Source organism: Varanus komodoensis, unplaced genomic scaffold, assembly GCF_004798865.1.
Source record: "Varanus komodoensis strain SLA01 unplaced genomic scaffold, ASM479886v1 scaffold32, whole genome shotgun sequence".
Lineage (NCBI taxonomy): Eukaryota > Metazoa > Chordata > Lepidosauria > Squamata > Varanidae > Varanus > Varanus komodoensis.
Genome location: NW_025335798.1, coordinates 11,409,281 through 11,425,292, shown reverse-complemented (window position 1 = coordinate 11,425,292; position 16,012 = coordinate 11,409,281). Strand labels below are relative to the sequence as shown.

Here is a 16,012-nt window from a genome sequence, read left to right as displayed (position 1 = left end):
AAAAATGGAACACTTGGATGTAAGGGACAAGGGTTCAGTCTAGGACTTGTGATTGGCATTACTGCAGCCATGTTCCCTTTGTAAACCCCTGTGTTCCCTCTGGGTCCCTGCGTTTCTGGAGGAAAATGCATGTTAGTGAAGGAAGGCATCCTTGGAGTGTCACTGCCAAAATAAGGGTAATCCTTATTGATGAGGGAGGAATGAGTCATACTGTGGCAAGCAAGACAGTGTTTACAGTGGAGAAGGTAAGAATCTGATTTTTCTTCATCTAAAGTCTGGGGAAAGATCACGAAGCAGATGGAATACACAAAGTTGTTTCCACTTTGCCCAAAATGCAGAACTGCACTCATCACATGCATAGACACATCACATGTGTAGACACCATCCCCAAACCAGAGTAAACCCTCACCAGACTTGGTTCACCAAGGCCCCCATAATTGCTAAGGTAGACAAGAGATTTGCCAGCCTGGCAGAGGAGAGGTGGAGAGCTGTATTTCTGTGCTGTGTGCAGGGAAGAGAACTCTAACTGGGCGGCCCATTTGCCTGCTCTGCTAGTGCAGAGGGAACAGTGCCCTCTCCCCACCAGCCTACCTACTCACTTGTGCAGGGGCTACCAGGCTAGTTCTTACATACATAGCAGAGCTAAGGTGCAACAGCTAGCTTTAGAACAGAGATGGGCAGAGATGCAGAATGTCGTATCTGAGCATAATTTCATTCCCAGCAGCTCTATTATTATTATTATTATTATTATTATTATTATTATTATTATTATTATTATTATAACATTTCTCTTGGGCCTCCAAAGAGATTTTGACCAACTTCTCCATCAAAGACTCTTGAATAAATTCAGTCATAATGAATGAAATAAGAGGATGTCATGGATTATTAATAACTTGTCAAAGGAAAGAAACTGTTAAATGAATAGTTTTCATAATGCAAGTAAGCAATAGTGTCTCCTAAGGATCTGTGGGCACACACAGGTACACATGTTTCAATGTAATATTTTGCTTGAGCATGAGGGAAGTGGCAAGGAGCAAAAGATGCACAGAGGCTTGTCAAAACAGGTGTTCAAATCAAGCACCCAATTTATCTGAGTTTATTTAGAGTTTTTGTATGCCGTCCCATCGCTTATAGCCTCGGGACGGCTCACATAAATAAATATATATATGGCACAAAATACAATTAAAATCCGGTCAAGCTTATGACTTGTTCTAAGCACTTGAGCCTCTGGTATTTTCAGTTAAGCAAGGAGGTACTCACCCATTCCTAGAAAGAATGATAGCTAAATGAAACTTAAGATGTCTAGTCTGCATTTTTTTGTGGGGTGGGGTCTGGATACACTGGTGGAAAGCTAACTTCTAGTACCTCAAAACCCAAATATGTTATTACTTTGTCATCTTAAGAACTGGGTCAGATAATGGATAATGCTGTTCTGTGCTTTTCCAAAATAACTATAGGCTATGCCTGTGATAAAGGAATTTGTTTTGTTCTGGCTTCCTTAAAAGCAGCTAATCTTGGGCATTTCTCTAAAGTTGCAATGATTGGAATAGCAGCAGTGTACCATGGATCAGTGGTATGAAATACTCAGTGGTGTAGTTCTGTCCTTCATGCTATGTAATGGCTGTGAATGACCACAGGAAGTGGCTACATAGAGGTTAAACTGGAGGTGGAACAGTCTCTTAACCACCAGCTGTCTTTTCCACCTTGATGCTCCCACTTCCAGGGATTCTCAAAATAACTTGCTGCAATAAAATAGCAAACTAGACTCTGGATTTGAACCCCGTGCCCGGAAAGATGGTCAACTATTCAAATCAACTATTCTGGAGATTTGAAGGATCTCAGTTTTTATGGGGACTCATGTTGACAATGCAACTTGCAAGCTTTCTGTGTTACACAAATGTGCAAAACTGAGTTGGGGGAAAGACGGTTTAAGACATACCTATTTCAGAAACCTTTAGAAGTTGTGTAACTCAAGTTTGCATCACATTAGTATGACTGGCCCCAGTGAAAGCCATATTTTATTCTAATACAATGAATACAGCTTGAGTTTTAGCTCTGTTCTTTACCTTTCCCAGTTTTGCATTGTCTCCACCTGCGATTACCGTTGTCCATCCAAAAGTTATGCACATTTCACAATAGAACTTCTGCCCATCCAAAAAATAAAAATTATATCCATTCACAGCACTTTCTGTTCTGCCTTTTTATGTCAATGGAGTTCATTATAAGGATCGCCAAACCACAACTGCTTAATAAAAAATTATATTCATAGCCCACCTATCTTCCTCTTGCAAAGAACCCAGAATAACTTAGAAGCATCTCTTGCATTCACCTGATCAGCTAGGAATTATTCTGATAATTGCCATATACTGGCCTATAAGGTGACCCTTAAAACTGAAAATGGCAAAGCAAAAATGGGACGCATCTTATATGTTCAACATACATAAACAGGCCAAAAGACTGACCGTCTTATGAGTAGCCTTACATGCCAGTAGATATGGTAGTATGTCTGTTTATGTCTGCCTAGGTTTGTGAATCCCTTTTTTAAATACTACTGCTGTACTTGCTATAATGTAGGCTTATCTGGGAGCAAGCTTTACTAAATCCAATTGGACTCACTTTCAAGCAAGCATGTATAGGACCACAGAATAGGTGTTTTACAAGTACTTTGTTTCAAAATTTCTTCAGTGAAGTGATGCTAAAGGAGGTGTTGTTTTCAGGAAGTGAAGCACCCCCAGAATCACCATCTGCAACATTTCTCAGAGGCAAGAGCTTGGGGGTGGGGAAAGTCACCTAAGGATGGATGTGGAAACAGGAGAATGTCCTACAATTCCCAGCACAGAGTTGCATCTGAAACTGATATATTGCTCTTAAAAGCAGGCATTTTTCTGCAAGCAGGTTTCTGCCATTGCCTTTCAGGAAGAAAAATCATTGATTAGAGTGATGTATTTTATTTGTACGTAACAATCAGCAAGACAGTGAGAACAGTGTAAATGTTGCCTTCCAATTCTTTCCATAAAATTTGCATCAGCTTCTTTAATTTACTCGATACTCGTATAGTTTTCTTTTAATAGTTTCAGCAGCAGATAACAAAACAGGATCCCAGTTAGCTGGTAGGAAAACAGAACACATTAAAAGGTTAGGTTTGAATTCATTTGACCCAACTCCATTCCAGTGAGATGTTTCTAATGTGGATTAGTTCTGATTTAACAATGGACTACATCACAACAGGGCCACCAATTGTGCAAGGCAGGACCCAACATAGAATAGCCTTCCCCAGCCTGGTAACCTCCAGATGTACTGGACTACTTTGCTCCCAATCCCCAGTCAACTAGCGATAGAGGACACTGTAGTCTTAACACATTTGGAGAAAATCAGAATGCATTAGAAAAACATTAACAAATTAAAATGCAATTAATTGCCAGTTCTAGTTTTCTGAATTTTCAATGGCCTGGCTTGAGTATTTGTGTGCCTTCAGCCATCCAGCACCTTATACTTAGGGATGGGTGAATCTGTATTAATTTCAGATTTCCTTTTGTCCAGCCTTCTGTTAGGTCTCATGAGTTTTCAGGTTTTAGTTTAAGACAACTAAGCTGAAATTTGTATCATTTTTTGGCATGTGTCTCTATCAATATAAGCATTTTAATACACATTTGCCTACTACTTGGCAAGTTTGTATACATTGTTCACTGATTTATGCATAACTGTGTGTAATTTTTGTTCAAAAGCTGCACATCAGGAGAAGTATAAATACTGAAGGACAACTGCATTCCAGTTTGCATAATGTTTTGGGAAGTGTGAATTTGGCAAGTTTGTACCAATATGCAAACTGAGCAATGTACTTTCTCCTCCGTATTACTACCTGAGCAAGTCCAACAAACATCGCAATTCCTCCAAATATAGTAATGTGTTCTTCAACCCAGTTCTTCAGTTTTAGAACGCATCCCTGATAATGGAAAAAACCTTACATTTTAATAGCTGCATTTTTCTCATAATCCACCAACAAACTCAGATATCAAGCATTGTGAACCACAATTAGAGTGAAGAAACTATTTTTAGCTTTGTTCAAAATTCTAAATGCATTTCAATTTGAAGGCCCAATTTCCCCACTTTTAAACACAAGTTTTGATTTTTTTTAACAACTGTGTTGACAGTAATGCTTAAACTATGAAAGAAAATTAGGGTTTTTCATGAAATCCAAGCACTCCACTCTTCAACATTCCTGTTTCTGCCAGATCATGCTCCCCCCAGTAACCTTCTAGAAGCAGAAGTTAAGCAGGCTGTCACAAAGGGTAAAGATAGATCCTTCCTACCCCCACAGAACTCATGCAACAATTGACCAATAGAAAAATTCACTGGGTGCTGATTTTCTTGGCATGGAAAGAAGCAGAAACAGGAAAGGCTCCAATTTTTTCAATGTCAAGAACAAACAAAATGAGAAGTCACAAAAGTAACAAGAACGTACAAATACATGCTGATCCTTGCTGGGAAATGGGCATTTCTAATCTCAGTTACTGTAGAAGGCAATGTCAAAGATAGCTTGGAAGTTCTTAACATTCCGCAGGACTGAGAAACTTTTGCAGGCACCAGACTAAAACTAGGACTATGTATTCATACTTTCCTAGACAATGGAGACCTTTGTCTTTGAAGCCCTTATTGAGCAAGGCAAGCTATCATTGATATTTTGACCTGATGCTTCTCCTTCCAAGATCACTTCTGAAGACTGCTACCAAAGCAGCACATGTCTGCAATTTTCTAATAATTAATCTCAGTATTACTGCAACATACATGTTCTTCTTGAGTGTGAAGAATTAGCAAGGAATCCACTTTAAAAATCCAGGTGTTTTGCAGAATTGCTTTTTTTTTTTGTTACTCCTTGTTATTGTCTGTTTTTACTATCTGTTTTAGCTGTTTTCAACTTTAATATTCTGATTTTGATATTTTTATTCTATTTTTAACTTTTTATGGACTCTGTGAACTGTCCAGGGAGCCTTCACTATGGGGCAGCACAGAAACAATAAATATTCAAGAAATGGCTGATGGGGAGATTATATTTCCACAGTGGGAGATAAGCATGTGGGTAGCAGCAGCATTTGGAATCTGGACACAGCCAGATTTCTGGGAAGAGCTGGCAAAAACTTCTACCTGCTGTGGCTTCAATACTCTGTGCATGCACTGACATTACAAAAGTACCCTATGTCTCTGATTGTGCACACATTCACAAGAACACACCTTTGAAAGAAGTACACTCCTACTCTTCCTGCTATTCTACTCTTGCAACAGTACCTATATAGAGTTCATACATGGCCAACACAAAGCTAAAGATGGATCAGAAGTCTCTCCACCCTACAGTTGTACCACCAGGAAAACTATATATAACTCATAAAATACACATTTCACAACCATATGGGATGTACCTTCTTGTTAATGCCTAATGTATCTTTGCTTAGATCTGTTACACAGCTTTCCACAGGTACTTTACAGCAACTCCTTGGGACAGATGAAGAGAGGGACCCAAACGTTGTGTTTAACCAGTCAGTATAATTCTGTGCACCACAGCACTGGAACTATGGGATAGGAGAAAATGTAGTTTAGTTGGTAAGAAGTATAATTGAGAATGAGCCACCTGAAAAAGTGCTAACAGGTGAAGATTAATCTCCTTAGCAAAACTGTCAGAAAGAAAAACCTCTTACAGCCTATCCTTACTAACATGCTCATTAACTGAAGGAGATGTGATAAAACCATCACAAGCCATGGAATGCTTCCATTTTTTAAATTCTACTATCAAGTAGTTGAAGCAGGTTTTACTAGATTGACTACCAAAAAAAAAAAAAATCAAGACTCCATTTAACCATATCTATCATGCTATCCACCATTTGCATGCATGTGCAGCTCTATACATGTTAGACACAGCTTGGGAAGACTTGCTGGGGCGTGTTGGAAGTATGAGAACTTTTTCTATCTAATCATATTTAGGTCTGTGCCCTTATTTTGTGTCTCCTTGATTAAGCCAAGTTCTTACCCTTCTTTTCAGCTCTGAGTTTTCTAGCCAGTGAATACATACCAACAAACTGGCAAAACCTTTAGCTAAATTTACATTCCAGAAAATTAAGACTGAAACTGTTCTTTTTCTTGAGCTTCACTATAACTCAAATCTGAGTTTCATTGATTGTTCTCTACATGTAAAAGTTTAGAGGGAAGCCTTTTTACCTGTGTCTGTAGACTATCCACACCCTTGGTGATTTGCAGTTCTCCATTATATTTCTCCAAGGTCTTCAAGACATCTTTCAACAAAGTTTGATGTACCTGTGTCAATATAAACAGATTGGGTTGAACAAGAGAGATTTATCTATACTGTTTTGCTTTTTCAAAGGCAGAAGAAAACATGCTCAAGGGTGGGGAACAGACCAAAATGGTGACAAGAGAACCATTTCAAAGTGCAAAAGGGCAGGATTTCTACAAAAGGCTGGCTGTTAAAACTTAATTATCCTATTAGTCATACTTAGACACTTTCTCCAAAACTATCAGGTCCATTGAGGGGGTTATAAGCAAGTAGTCTACCTAGTCTGCCTACTAGAATTTCTGCCACAGTAGGTTATGCGTGAATTGCATTTTGCACATCCCTCCTCCTAGTCTGGTGCCCGCCAGATGTTTTGGACTACAACTCCCATCAGTCTAAGCCTGTATGGTTCATACATAAATCATGATCATGTTGTAGTCTGACACACCTGCAGGGGGCCATTTTGAGGAAGGCCAATATAGATAATTTTAAGCGCTCTGACTTTCAACATCTCCTCCTCCTCCTTCATGGTCACACCTACTGGTGCTGTGCCTGCAGAGTGCCTCCATTTGAGAAGATTCTCCTTGCTAAGCCTGGAATTTTTGGCAGGAGCCCTGTTCTCTTTCCCCTAGCTGCTTTCTTTGATAAATTTACCTCACATTTATTGCTTTTTCCTTCAAAACTTTACCTCACGAAATCTTCCTCTCGATTGCCTCTTACCTCACATTTTACCTGATGTCAAACATCCAAAGAGATGAGCATATGCAAATCATGGCTCATAAGAAGCTTCAGTGATTCTAGCATGCATGCAAGTTCACAGGGAACTAAAATGCTTCTCAGCTGCTAACACCTTTTACACATCAGCTATCCCAAACAGGCAACATGAACGTTCTCACTTTGAGCCAGAAGCAGGAATGGAAGGCCACCTTATACCATGTCATGAGAAAATCATTACCATCTGTGATACAGTGAAACATCATGCAGGGGTGAGTCACTTTAGTTTTTCTATAGTTTCAGTTTGGCTGCAAACCCCACTGAAACATGGCTGGCAATAATGTTTGTGCAAAGCTTCTGGTTTTACTCATTTGCCTTCTTAGCTAGGTGGCTAGACCTAATTGAAAAAGGCAGCCAAAGCATATATTTTCATACTGTTTTCCTCAGATTTTATTCTTTATTTAAAAGCACAGCAGGTGGTTTAAGGCTAACAATTATAGCTAAAAGAAAAACTCAGTTCAGTTCCAAAGTTTTAATCCAGATGCCAAATACTGTTTAAAGTAGTAAATACTTTCAAGTGTTACTTCAGGATCACACTTTCTATAAGAAGAATAACATGAAGGTCCCCTGTTGGCAGAGACCAACAAGCACAGAAAGAATGGGCAATACTACTGCAACCAGATCCAGCCCTATTTCAAGCCACTGAGTTTCTAAATAAGTTCCATGTGCCTCACACTGAAGAAACAGTGCCTAGGTAATATCACACCAGCTTATTGTTTTAAAATATTGCATGCTAGCTTGATTTATTCATTTATTTTGCAGAGGAGATGGTATAAACACAGTAGCACTTACAAACATACACAGAGCAGGCTGGAAACAAAGCATTGGGTAGAATTAAGTACTCCTACAGATATTTGCTGTTAACTAGGATCTGATAAACCAGATCACCTCTCTGTGATCTTAAGATAGCTCTCTCAACAATAGACTCACAACCACACATTCCTTTAATAACACAGTAAGATCAGGTTAAAGGCCTATGTTTGTATTTTCACATCCAAGGATTTTTCTGTCTCGGGAACCAAAACATCCTGGCCAGCCAGAGGCACCATGCACCTTGAAGCAGGGGTGGGTGCTGCTCTGCCTCAAGCAGAGAATGTCTTGGGCCAGCCCTGCTTGCAAGGAGACTGTCCCCATGACCATCACAGCTGCTTCAGGTAGTGCAGTGTTAGTCTTAACCACCCACAACCATCTCCTCATCCATTAGCCCTGGCCACCTGCAACCATCTCTTCCTCTCTTTATAAAGGGTACAGACTTAGCTTTGCTATCTAAATATAGCCATAGCCCCTATGGGAGATTGCCCCAAATAATTGTATTTCATTAAAATACTGGGCTTGGTCAGAGGGGGTATATGCAGGAGCAGCAGACAGTAAGCTCAGATAGGTGAAACAGCATCATGTATACCTGCTTACCAGGCACATCTGACTGAGGGGCACATTATTCTCATGGGCATCCACTTTCCCCAAGCTGGAGGAACAACTACAGTCCCACTTACTGCCAGGAATAGCTGTTAAAAGCTAAGGCTGATTCCACCACTTCAAGGTCTGCTCTACTGCAGTGGCCTCCTGGATCATGGACAATGTTTGGAAAGCCACCCAGCCAAGTATCCTGAGTGAAGAGACCACTTGCTCAGGCAACGGTGAAGCAGCAACTTGTGCTCAAGGAGAGGGCCCTGGACTTCATTAGCCATCTCTGTACAACTCTCTGAGCTACCATATGATGGCTGTCAAATTGTTTCATAGGACTGGAAAGAAAATAAGACACCTCTTTCCTAGAGAGAATGGAAGAGAGAAGAGGTCTCATTGCCTTAGAACAGGGGCAAACTGACAGACTAAACCACCTAGAGGGCTACAATTCCCATCAGCTGTAGCAAGTATAGTAAAAGATGAGAGATGGGAGAAGTGGTGAGCTTGAAACATTTGGAGGGCACAAACTGCATATCCCTGGCTTGAAGAATTAAGGAAGAACTAATTCTATTTACAGTCATTGTTGATTCTTCCTTAAAAATGCAGGCTTTAGAAAACAAAGCACCCACCAGACAAAAACCTTACCTTTTCTCTGTAAGTGCAGGCAGCCATGCCAAGTGCAATTTCGATGATCAACTGTATCAGCAATAAGCCTATGAACTAAGAGAAAGAGACTTTTTCACCTTAAAGGCTAGTGAATTTCAAAGAAGAGGCTCACAACTGCACTATGAAAAGTATTTACAATCTGTAGAGAACAGTACTGCTATTTTCTCACTTAATTTATCCATCCCTGTCCCCCTCCAATTTTCAATCCATCTAACATGCCAAATTGATTCTAAGATATTTATAGTGCCAGGATCAACATTAATTTATTTTTGCTGGCACCAGTACTCTGAGATAAATCAGAGGTGATGAAGTCATGATTAGGAATAGTCAAAATCAAGTGGTTGATTGTGCCCAAGTTGAGCCACTGGCACCATATATGGTAAAATAACCTGCTGTGGTTAGAGTGTGGCCACTGTTTATACATTCTCTTCCAAGACAACATATTTTGGGGCATATGTTCAGCATTAAAACCACGAGGCACGCACTCAGATGGAGTAATTTTCCTCAAATCATCATGGGGCCAGGATCTGAGATGAAGCACAGCTACCTAAATGGGGCATTTGTAGCTTATTATGAACTATACGCTGAAGTTAATTTAGTTCATATGGGAACAGTACATCCTCTAAAGGTTTGTTTATATATAACTTTCTTTAAAGGCAGCCATTGTATTAGTTACATAGTAAAACTGGTATTCTACAATTGTTATGTGGACCTGATGGGCAACTGAGCTGTCCAAGATTGCTAGCTCAGTTCTTGCTGGTATGTAGAATATACTTAACCATCCTACATGTGTTCATTGCTTTATGCTGTTTTCTCATGCCTGTCTAGCATCATCTTTCCTGTGGCTATTACACAGAAATAGAGGACAGGGTGGCAAATTCAAGAGAGCACCTCCCTATTGTGTCATCTGGATACACATTCTTGATCAACAAGAGTCTGTTCTGGAGAAATACTGCAACCATAAACAGCATTCAGCCATGCAACTTCTGACCTGGTCACCCCTTAGACCTGAACGTGGTAGCCAAGATTTAGATAAAGCTGAGATGGTTACTCTTGGATTCATTTGAAGCTTTCTGTCTTTCTGTCTTTCTTTCTTTATCAAACTTAAGAGTGCAATCCTATGCATGCTTACACAGGAAGAAGCTGGCCATGATAGCTAGGGAATGTTGGGACTTGAAGGACTTTTCTTCTATCTAAATATGGAAAGGATTACACCCTAAGCAAAGGATGCTCTGGATCATACTTGCAATATGGATAACACTTACCCATTTGATCATCTTAGGGTTGCATTTTAGTAGAGCAACTGCCCCAATGGTAGATACAAGGATGATAAGCATGCCAACAACTGTTATGATCACAGGAACCCCTGAAGCTGCATCATCCAACACTGTGAAAGTATCATGGAGCTTCACTTGAATAGACACTCCTATGCACGTTAACACAATTCCAGAAATCTAAAATTTTAGATATTAAATAGTCAGTTACAGAAGCTGCAGGGGATTATTCTTGATGAAGGGAAGTGTTTTAAAATTAAAAACTCTTCAGCAACCATCACATGTCTGCACATGGATTCTCTTTTCTCCTGGCTTGTAGTACTCTCATCAAGAGTAAGACTCTAGCATGATTAGAGTGGAGTATGGAAATTAATTAAATAAGAATATTTTTTCTTCTGTTGTACATTTGGAATGTTTTCTCATCCTACTAGCTAGAAAGCCACAGTGGGAACAAGAAAATATAGTAGCCTTCCAACTTTCTTAATTGGTAATTAAGATATATTTGTATTGCACATACCTTTGAGTACACTTCAGTTTGATGGAGAACACTAATATGACCTTTTATGAAATAATTTTTCATATACACATGGTTAGAAGATAAAAGGTATTGTTAATGAAGGAGGCTGCCCACTGTTTGGAACAAATTCTGAAGAATTTCAGGAATGAGATTATACCTCTTAGGAAACAGTATATTTCATAAATGCACAACAAGTAAATTATCACTTTTCTCCATGTGCCTAAGTATGTATGTTTAGAGAAAAGTTTGTATTGTATCTAGCATGGAATATAAAGTAACCCTTTGAATCAATGCATTTAAAATCAATTTAGTTGCTGCTTACAGATCCAACTACTTATTTTACACTAGCAAGGTTTACTAAAATGGTAGAACAGAAGCCATTTTGTCTATGATAAAGACATTGTGCTTATTATAAACAAGGTGTCTATAAGATTGCCAGAAACCATGCAATACATGCCATGTAGCAGTGCATTCTAGAAATAGTCCAAAGGGTCTAAGAAGGAGCTATCAGAGTGGGATAAGAGAAAGCAAGAGCTCTCATAGTTCATTATAGCAGCCTTCCCCAATTTGCACACCAAAACATCCAAAGAGCAGCAATTCCCATAATTAGCTATGTTGGCCAAATTGCTGAAGACCAAAGCACCTGGAGAACACCAAGTTGACAGAAGGATGAAGGAGTTTTGAGAGGATTCCTGCCTCTTTGGCAATTTACTGTATAATCCTAGGTATGTCTACTCAGAAGTAAGCTCCACTGAGTTCAGTAGAAATTACTCTTTGGTCTACACATATAGGATTGCAGGGTTAATAACAGATAGAACTCAAAATGTTGAAGCTGTCTCAGTGCATGGGTACAGAGAAAACAATCAAGACGATGAAGCTCTGAAAAAGAAGCACCTTATCAGAGAGAAACAAGCAGTATGGTCTGAAATGAGCTTTATTCTCAACAATAAGTTGCCTATAGGTCTCCCCAGCTCTCAGAACATAGGCATGAGTCTTGTGCATTACCTCTCATTTCCTACCTTCCTTACAAAGGAATAGCATTTAAAGACATCTTAAGCAGAGTTGGAGCAAGATGTCAGAGATAGACTATAGTTGCTTAGGGAAAAAATACTTCATAGCCATGTACATTTGATTAAGGCTTTTCATCACATTTATTTCATCTATCCAATTCAGCTCAACATGAAATATAATTGGAGGTAGGATCTAATGGCCTATACAAAAAAGTTTAAGATACTCAAAGGGATTAAGATTAGAGTAACATCCCAGCAGCCACCAGATGTTACCAGCTTAACTGCTTTTTAAATCCAGCAAGACCATCAAATAATGTTTAAACAACACTGCTATTTAGATGCTCAATAATACTAGTTGCATACCAAAGCCCTTGGATGCCTCCAAGATTTCTTTGGACCAATGAGATTTACTTCAAAGTAGATACATATAAGATTGCACTGTAGGTGTTCAAAGGTTTAAGTACCAACTAATGTATTTAGCTATCTGTATAGCACTGCAACAGGGACCTTAGAGGGCCTGAACATATTAGCCTTTCAAGAACTACTACCCACACATTTGGCAATCACAGATAGCAGCAACATGCTCAAATTTATGAAAGAAGAATGCTATCTAAACTCCAGTTTAAAGTACATTTTTATTATACAATATTAGTACAATTACCTTAAAACCAAAATCAACAACAGCAAATCAAATCCTACCACATAACAGATCAATACATAGCCTTTACTCAAATAATAGCATATTATGAGTACAATGTAGCATCTAAATATTCTTGGAAAGGAAGTATATTTTTAAAACCTTACCCAATAAAGTAAGATAGCCAGCCATAAAGATATTTTAACAAAACTCTCCCAATTAGCAACTTCTTTTCCCATCATTTTGCTTATTTCTATCTTATACCTCTTGAGACCATTGGTAAGGATAGATATACTGACTCCAATGAATGTTTCCAATTATCACACTTGTCACCAATTTCAAGCTAACAGTCCTTTTATAGCAAATGGCAATTCTGTTGTAGAGGAACAAACTTGCTGAAAAAAATCCCAAGCCACTCTGAGTAAGGTAGCACACTGCTCCTGAAACAACTTGCTTCAGATTGAGTTACCACCCACTAAATACAGATAGTCTTACATCTTCACACCTTCTGATTCACTGCTTCCAACAACTGTGAACAAATGAAATAAGAGATGTGTGCATCGTTATTAGCTATATGCAAAAACTGTACAGTGAATGATAAAAAATCGAGGAAGTCTTGTTGATCTATTAGAGAAATTCAAATTACAGAATCATTAACCATTTTTCAGTTGACTATTTTAGGGTATTTGGGTTGATCCTGTTAATGTACTGCCTGACAGTGGATTTTAAAATCTGAATGGGGGTTCACTATGGAACAAGACTGAGAAGCTTCCAGTAATTCAGAGATTTTTCTCAGGTGGGAGCATGGCTGCTACACTGGGATCCTCTGGCTGTTGGAAACTATTCTAAAATTTGAAACTCTGAAAACCTCTGTTTGTTTTTAAATAGAAGCAAGCAACTACTTAGTTATAGATTTTCTCTGGTGGCATACTAGACCTTGAAACAAAGGGTTGACTATTCTGAAGTCATTTTTTCAGACCCACCTGAGACCTAGACATGCTTCTGGTAGGGCTGAGACTCCTGTTAGACAGAATTACATAGTAGTATGAACCAGTGTGACCATGGTGGACAGAAACCAGTGCAGCCTAGAGCCCATCTTGCATACCTTCCATTCATCAGCTTATAGCCCTTTGGGGCAGTGATGGATGACACCATCCTTCCACAAATGCTGAAGAAAGAGCCAACAACCAGTCTGGTTACCCTGATTTGCTAGGAAAAAGATTATACTGCAAACACTGGTCCATAGTATTGAATTTAATTGTTTATGTTGTGTGACAGCTAGAATACAATGCTTTGGAGTTCTCTTATATAAAGATAGTAAGGAATTAGCCTTGTACCACATAAATATAGTAAGGAATCAACCATGTATTTGTGGCATCATTGCAAGATCATGGAAGTCACCCCATGGATTGTTACTGAAGACCTTATGTGAGTCAGGAAGATGTGCTTTTGACAGCAGCCTGAAGTGGAGAAATGTGGAGACTTTTCACAAGAGGAGGATAAGTATTGTAATCTACAAATCTTCAGTTGTCAAGCTTCTGCTAAAGGTGCTGGAGCATGAACCAGTTTTTTAAAAAAATATTATCCTATTTCTTACTCCTAAAAAATGCATTTTTTCTTTGGTGTGTTTTCTTGTTTTTGTCTTCAGAAGTGATGCACTCATTGTCTCTAGCACTCCTGCAACAGCACAAGTGAATAGAAAAGAAATGGAAGAATGTTTCTGTAAACCTACAAATGCTGACTAAAAAGTACACCCCATTGAGTTAAGTGAGATCTGCTCACAGTTAAATGGCTGTGGGATTACAGTTAGAATGAAACTGTTTACATACCTCAGCATTTTGTCTGTTGATAATCATCTTCAAACCAACATACACTTAAATGCCGGGGTTCTCAGTATGCTGAATCCTGCACTCTTTAGAAAGGATGCACGTGTTGTACCATTGTGGAATCAATACAGCCAGTGCCCTAGGTGGCAAAATCCCGCCCCCACCACCACCACTGCACACCGCAGTGGTACCATAAGGGCAGGCCTAGGGTCTAGCCTGCAAGACAGAGAAAATCCCCCAAATGCAGCAGAGTTGGCTTACGAAGTAAGTGAAGTCATGTGCATTTTTATTGACAGAACCTGGCATGGAAGACTATTAAGCCTAGAGCAGGGGAAGCAGCTAAGCATTAAATCCAGTGTCTACCATTATATAGGTGCACCACAGCACCTTCTCCATGTGTGCAAGAAGTCCTGAGGTATGTATAATGAGATTAGCCTTTGGAAGGAAAGAGGCAAAAAATGAAGTTGCACTTTTATGACAAACATGTATTTTGGCATATATACAGTGCAATTAAAAACCCTTTTCAAATATCACCCTGGCCACAGTTACTCAGTCTTTGCACAATCATTTCACCAGAACTGTGCCCTGAACCTATGCAGCATTCCCTGAGAGTAATTCCCATTGAATACAGTGGGGCTTTTTATGAGTAGACATGTGAGTTATTGGACTGTGAGAGTCCTAGCTGCCCACTCTTAATTATAATATACACTTTCCTGCACAAAGCTTATTCACTCTGATGGACAATCCCATTCGGTAGACTGTATTTCAAGAAAATGTACGCCTAAAATTTGAGATGGGACAACTTATTCCTAATTTATAACTGAATAACCAACCCACAATTGCCTTTACATGCCACAATAGAGACAACCAATGGCCATAGGGCCATAGCTCCATATTCTTTTTGTTGATTTGTCTTAAATGTAATATGGTCGGTGAAACACAGCTCCTTATGGTTGGATCCAAAATGTGACTTCTCCAAGATGAACAAATCTTTCACAGGAAGGCTTATACTCATGGAAGGTCCCTCTGCCTGTCTTGGGGGGATTTCTCCTTCCCCTCATACCACAACCCACCCACAATTTGGTTCTCTCATTTCAGGGGGATGAAGCTGCTGCTGCGGGAAGGAGGAAGCACCAAAACCACCTTCCAGCAGCCTAACTCTGGACCCTACCTGAAGCAATTGTAATCTGAAACTCAGGTACTTCTGAGAAAAATATTAGGCATATTTTAAATATTGTTATTTTAAGTATATTAATAATGCTTAATACTGTGGTGGCTCAATGCTTGGCTAAAAATGAAGTATCACCATTTAGCAGCTCTCCTTCTCAAGTACTATAACAGTTTGTACTGGAGCAGCATCAAAGCAACTTATGCACCTGCAGGGAAAAATTACTGGAACTCTCTTGCCAGTGTATTAATATCAGGAATCTGTTCTGGTGTTTCCCCCTCTAAGTATGGACAAACTCCCAGCATTTTATCACTGTATTCCGGATCATGAATAAGTGTGTTACGTGTATGAACAAAGGAAAAAGAGCCACACTCAAAGCCTGGTAGTCTTAAACTTGGCAGGATCCAACCTAGAGGAGGTGGTGGTGATGATGATGACTATGACTGAAACTTGATGAAT

The 16,012-nt window shown here is 39.3% G+C and overlaps 1 protein-coding gene across 1 annotated transcript; it reads right to left on the bottom strand.

Moving 5' to 3' along the window:
- Positions 1–2,941: 2,941 nt before the first annotated feature.
- LOC123027309 (tetraspanin-6-like) lies at positions 2,942–12,801 on the bottom strand. Its single transcript, XM_044437947.1, has 7 exons — positions 12,727–12,801; positions 10,387–10,575; positions 9,101–9,175; positions 6,208–6,303; positions 5,415–5,564; positions 3,860–3,943; positions 2,942–3,107 (listed from the first exon to the last, which is right to left on the bottom strand). The coding sequence occupies exons 1-7, from the start codon at positions 12,799–12,801 to the stop codon at positions 3,039–3,041; spliced, it is 738 nt and encodes a 245-aa protein (XP_044293882.1). The 3' UTR covers positions 2,942–3,038.
- Between the last annotated feature and the right edge of the window lie 3,211 nt (positions 12,802–16,012).

Bases quoted from the DNA above. Each gene is read 5' to 3' on its own strand.
- LOC123027309 (XM_044437947.1), bottom strand. From the start codon at position 12,801: ATGATGGGAAAAGAAGTTGCTAATTGGGAGAGTTTTGTTAAAATATCT. The intron at 10,576-12,726 runs GTAAGGTTTTAA...CTAAAATTTTAG, and splicing joins TGGCTATCTTACTTTATTGG to ATTTCTGGAATTGTGTTAAC. The intron at 3,944-5,414 runs GTACATCCCATA...TTCCATTATCAG, and splicing joins CATTAGGCATTAACAAGAAG to GGATGCGTTCTAAAACTGAA.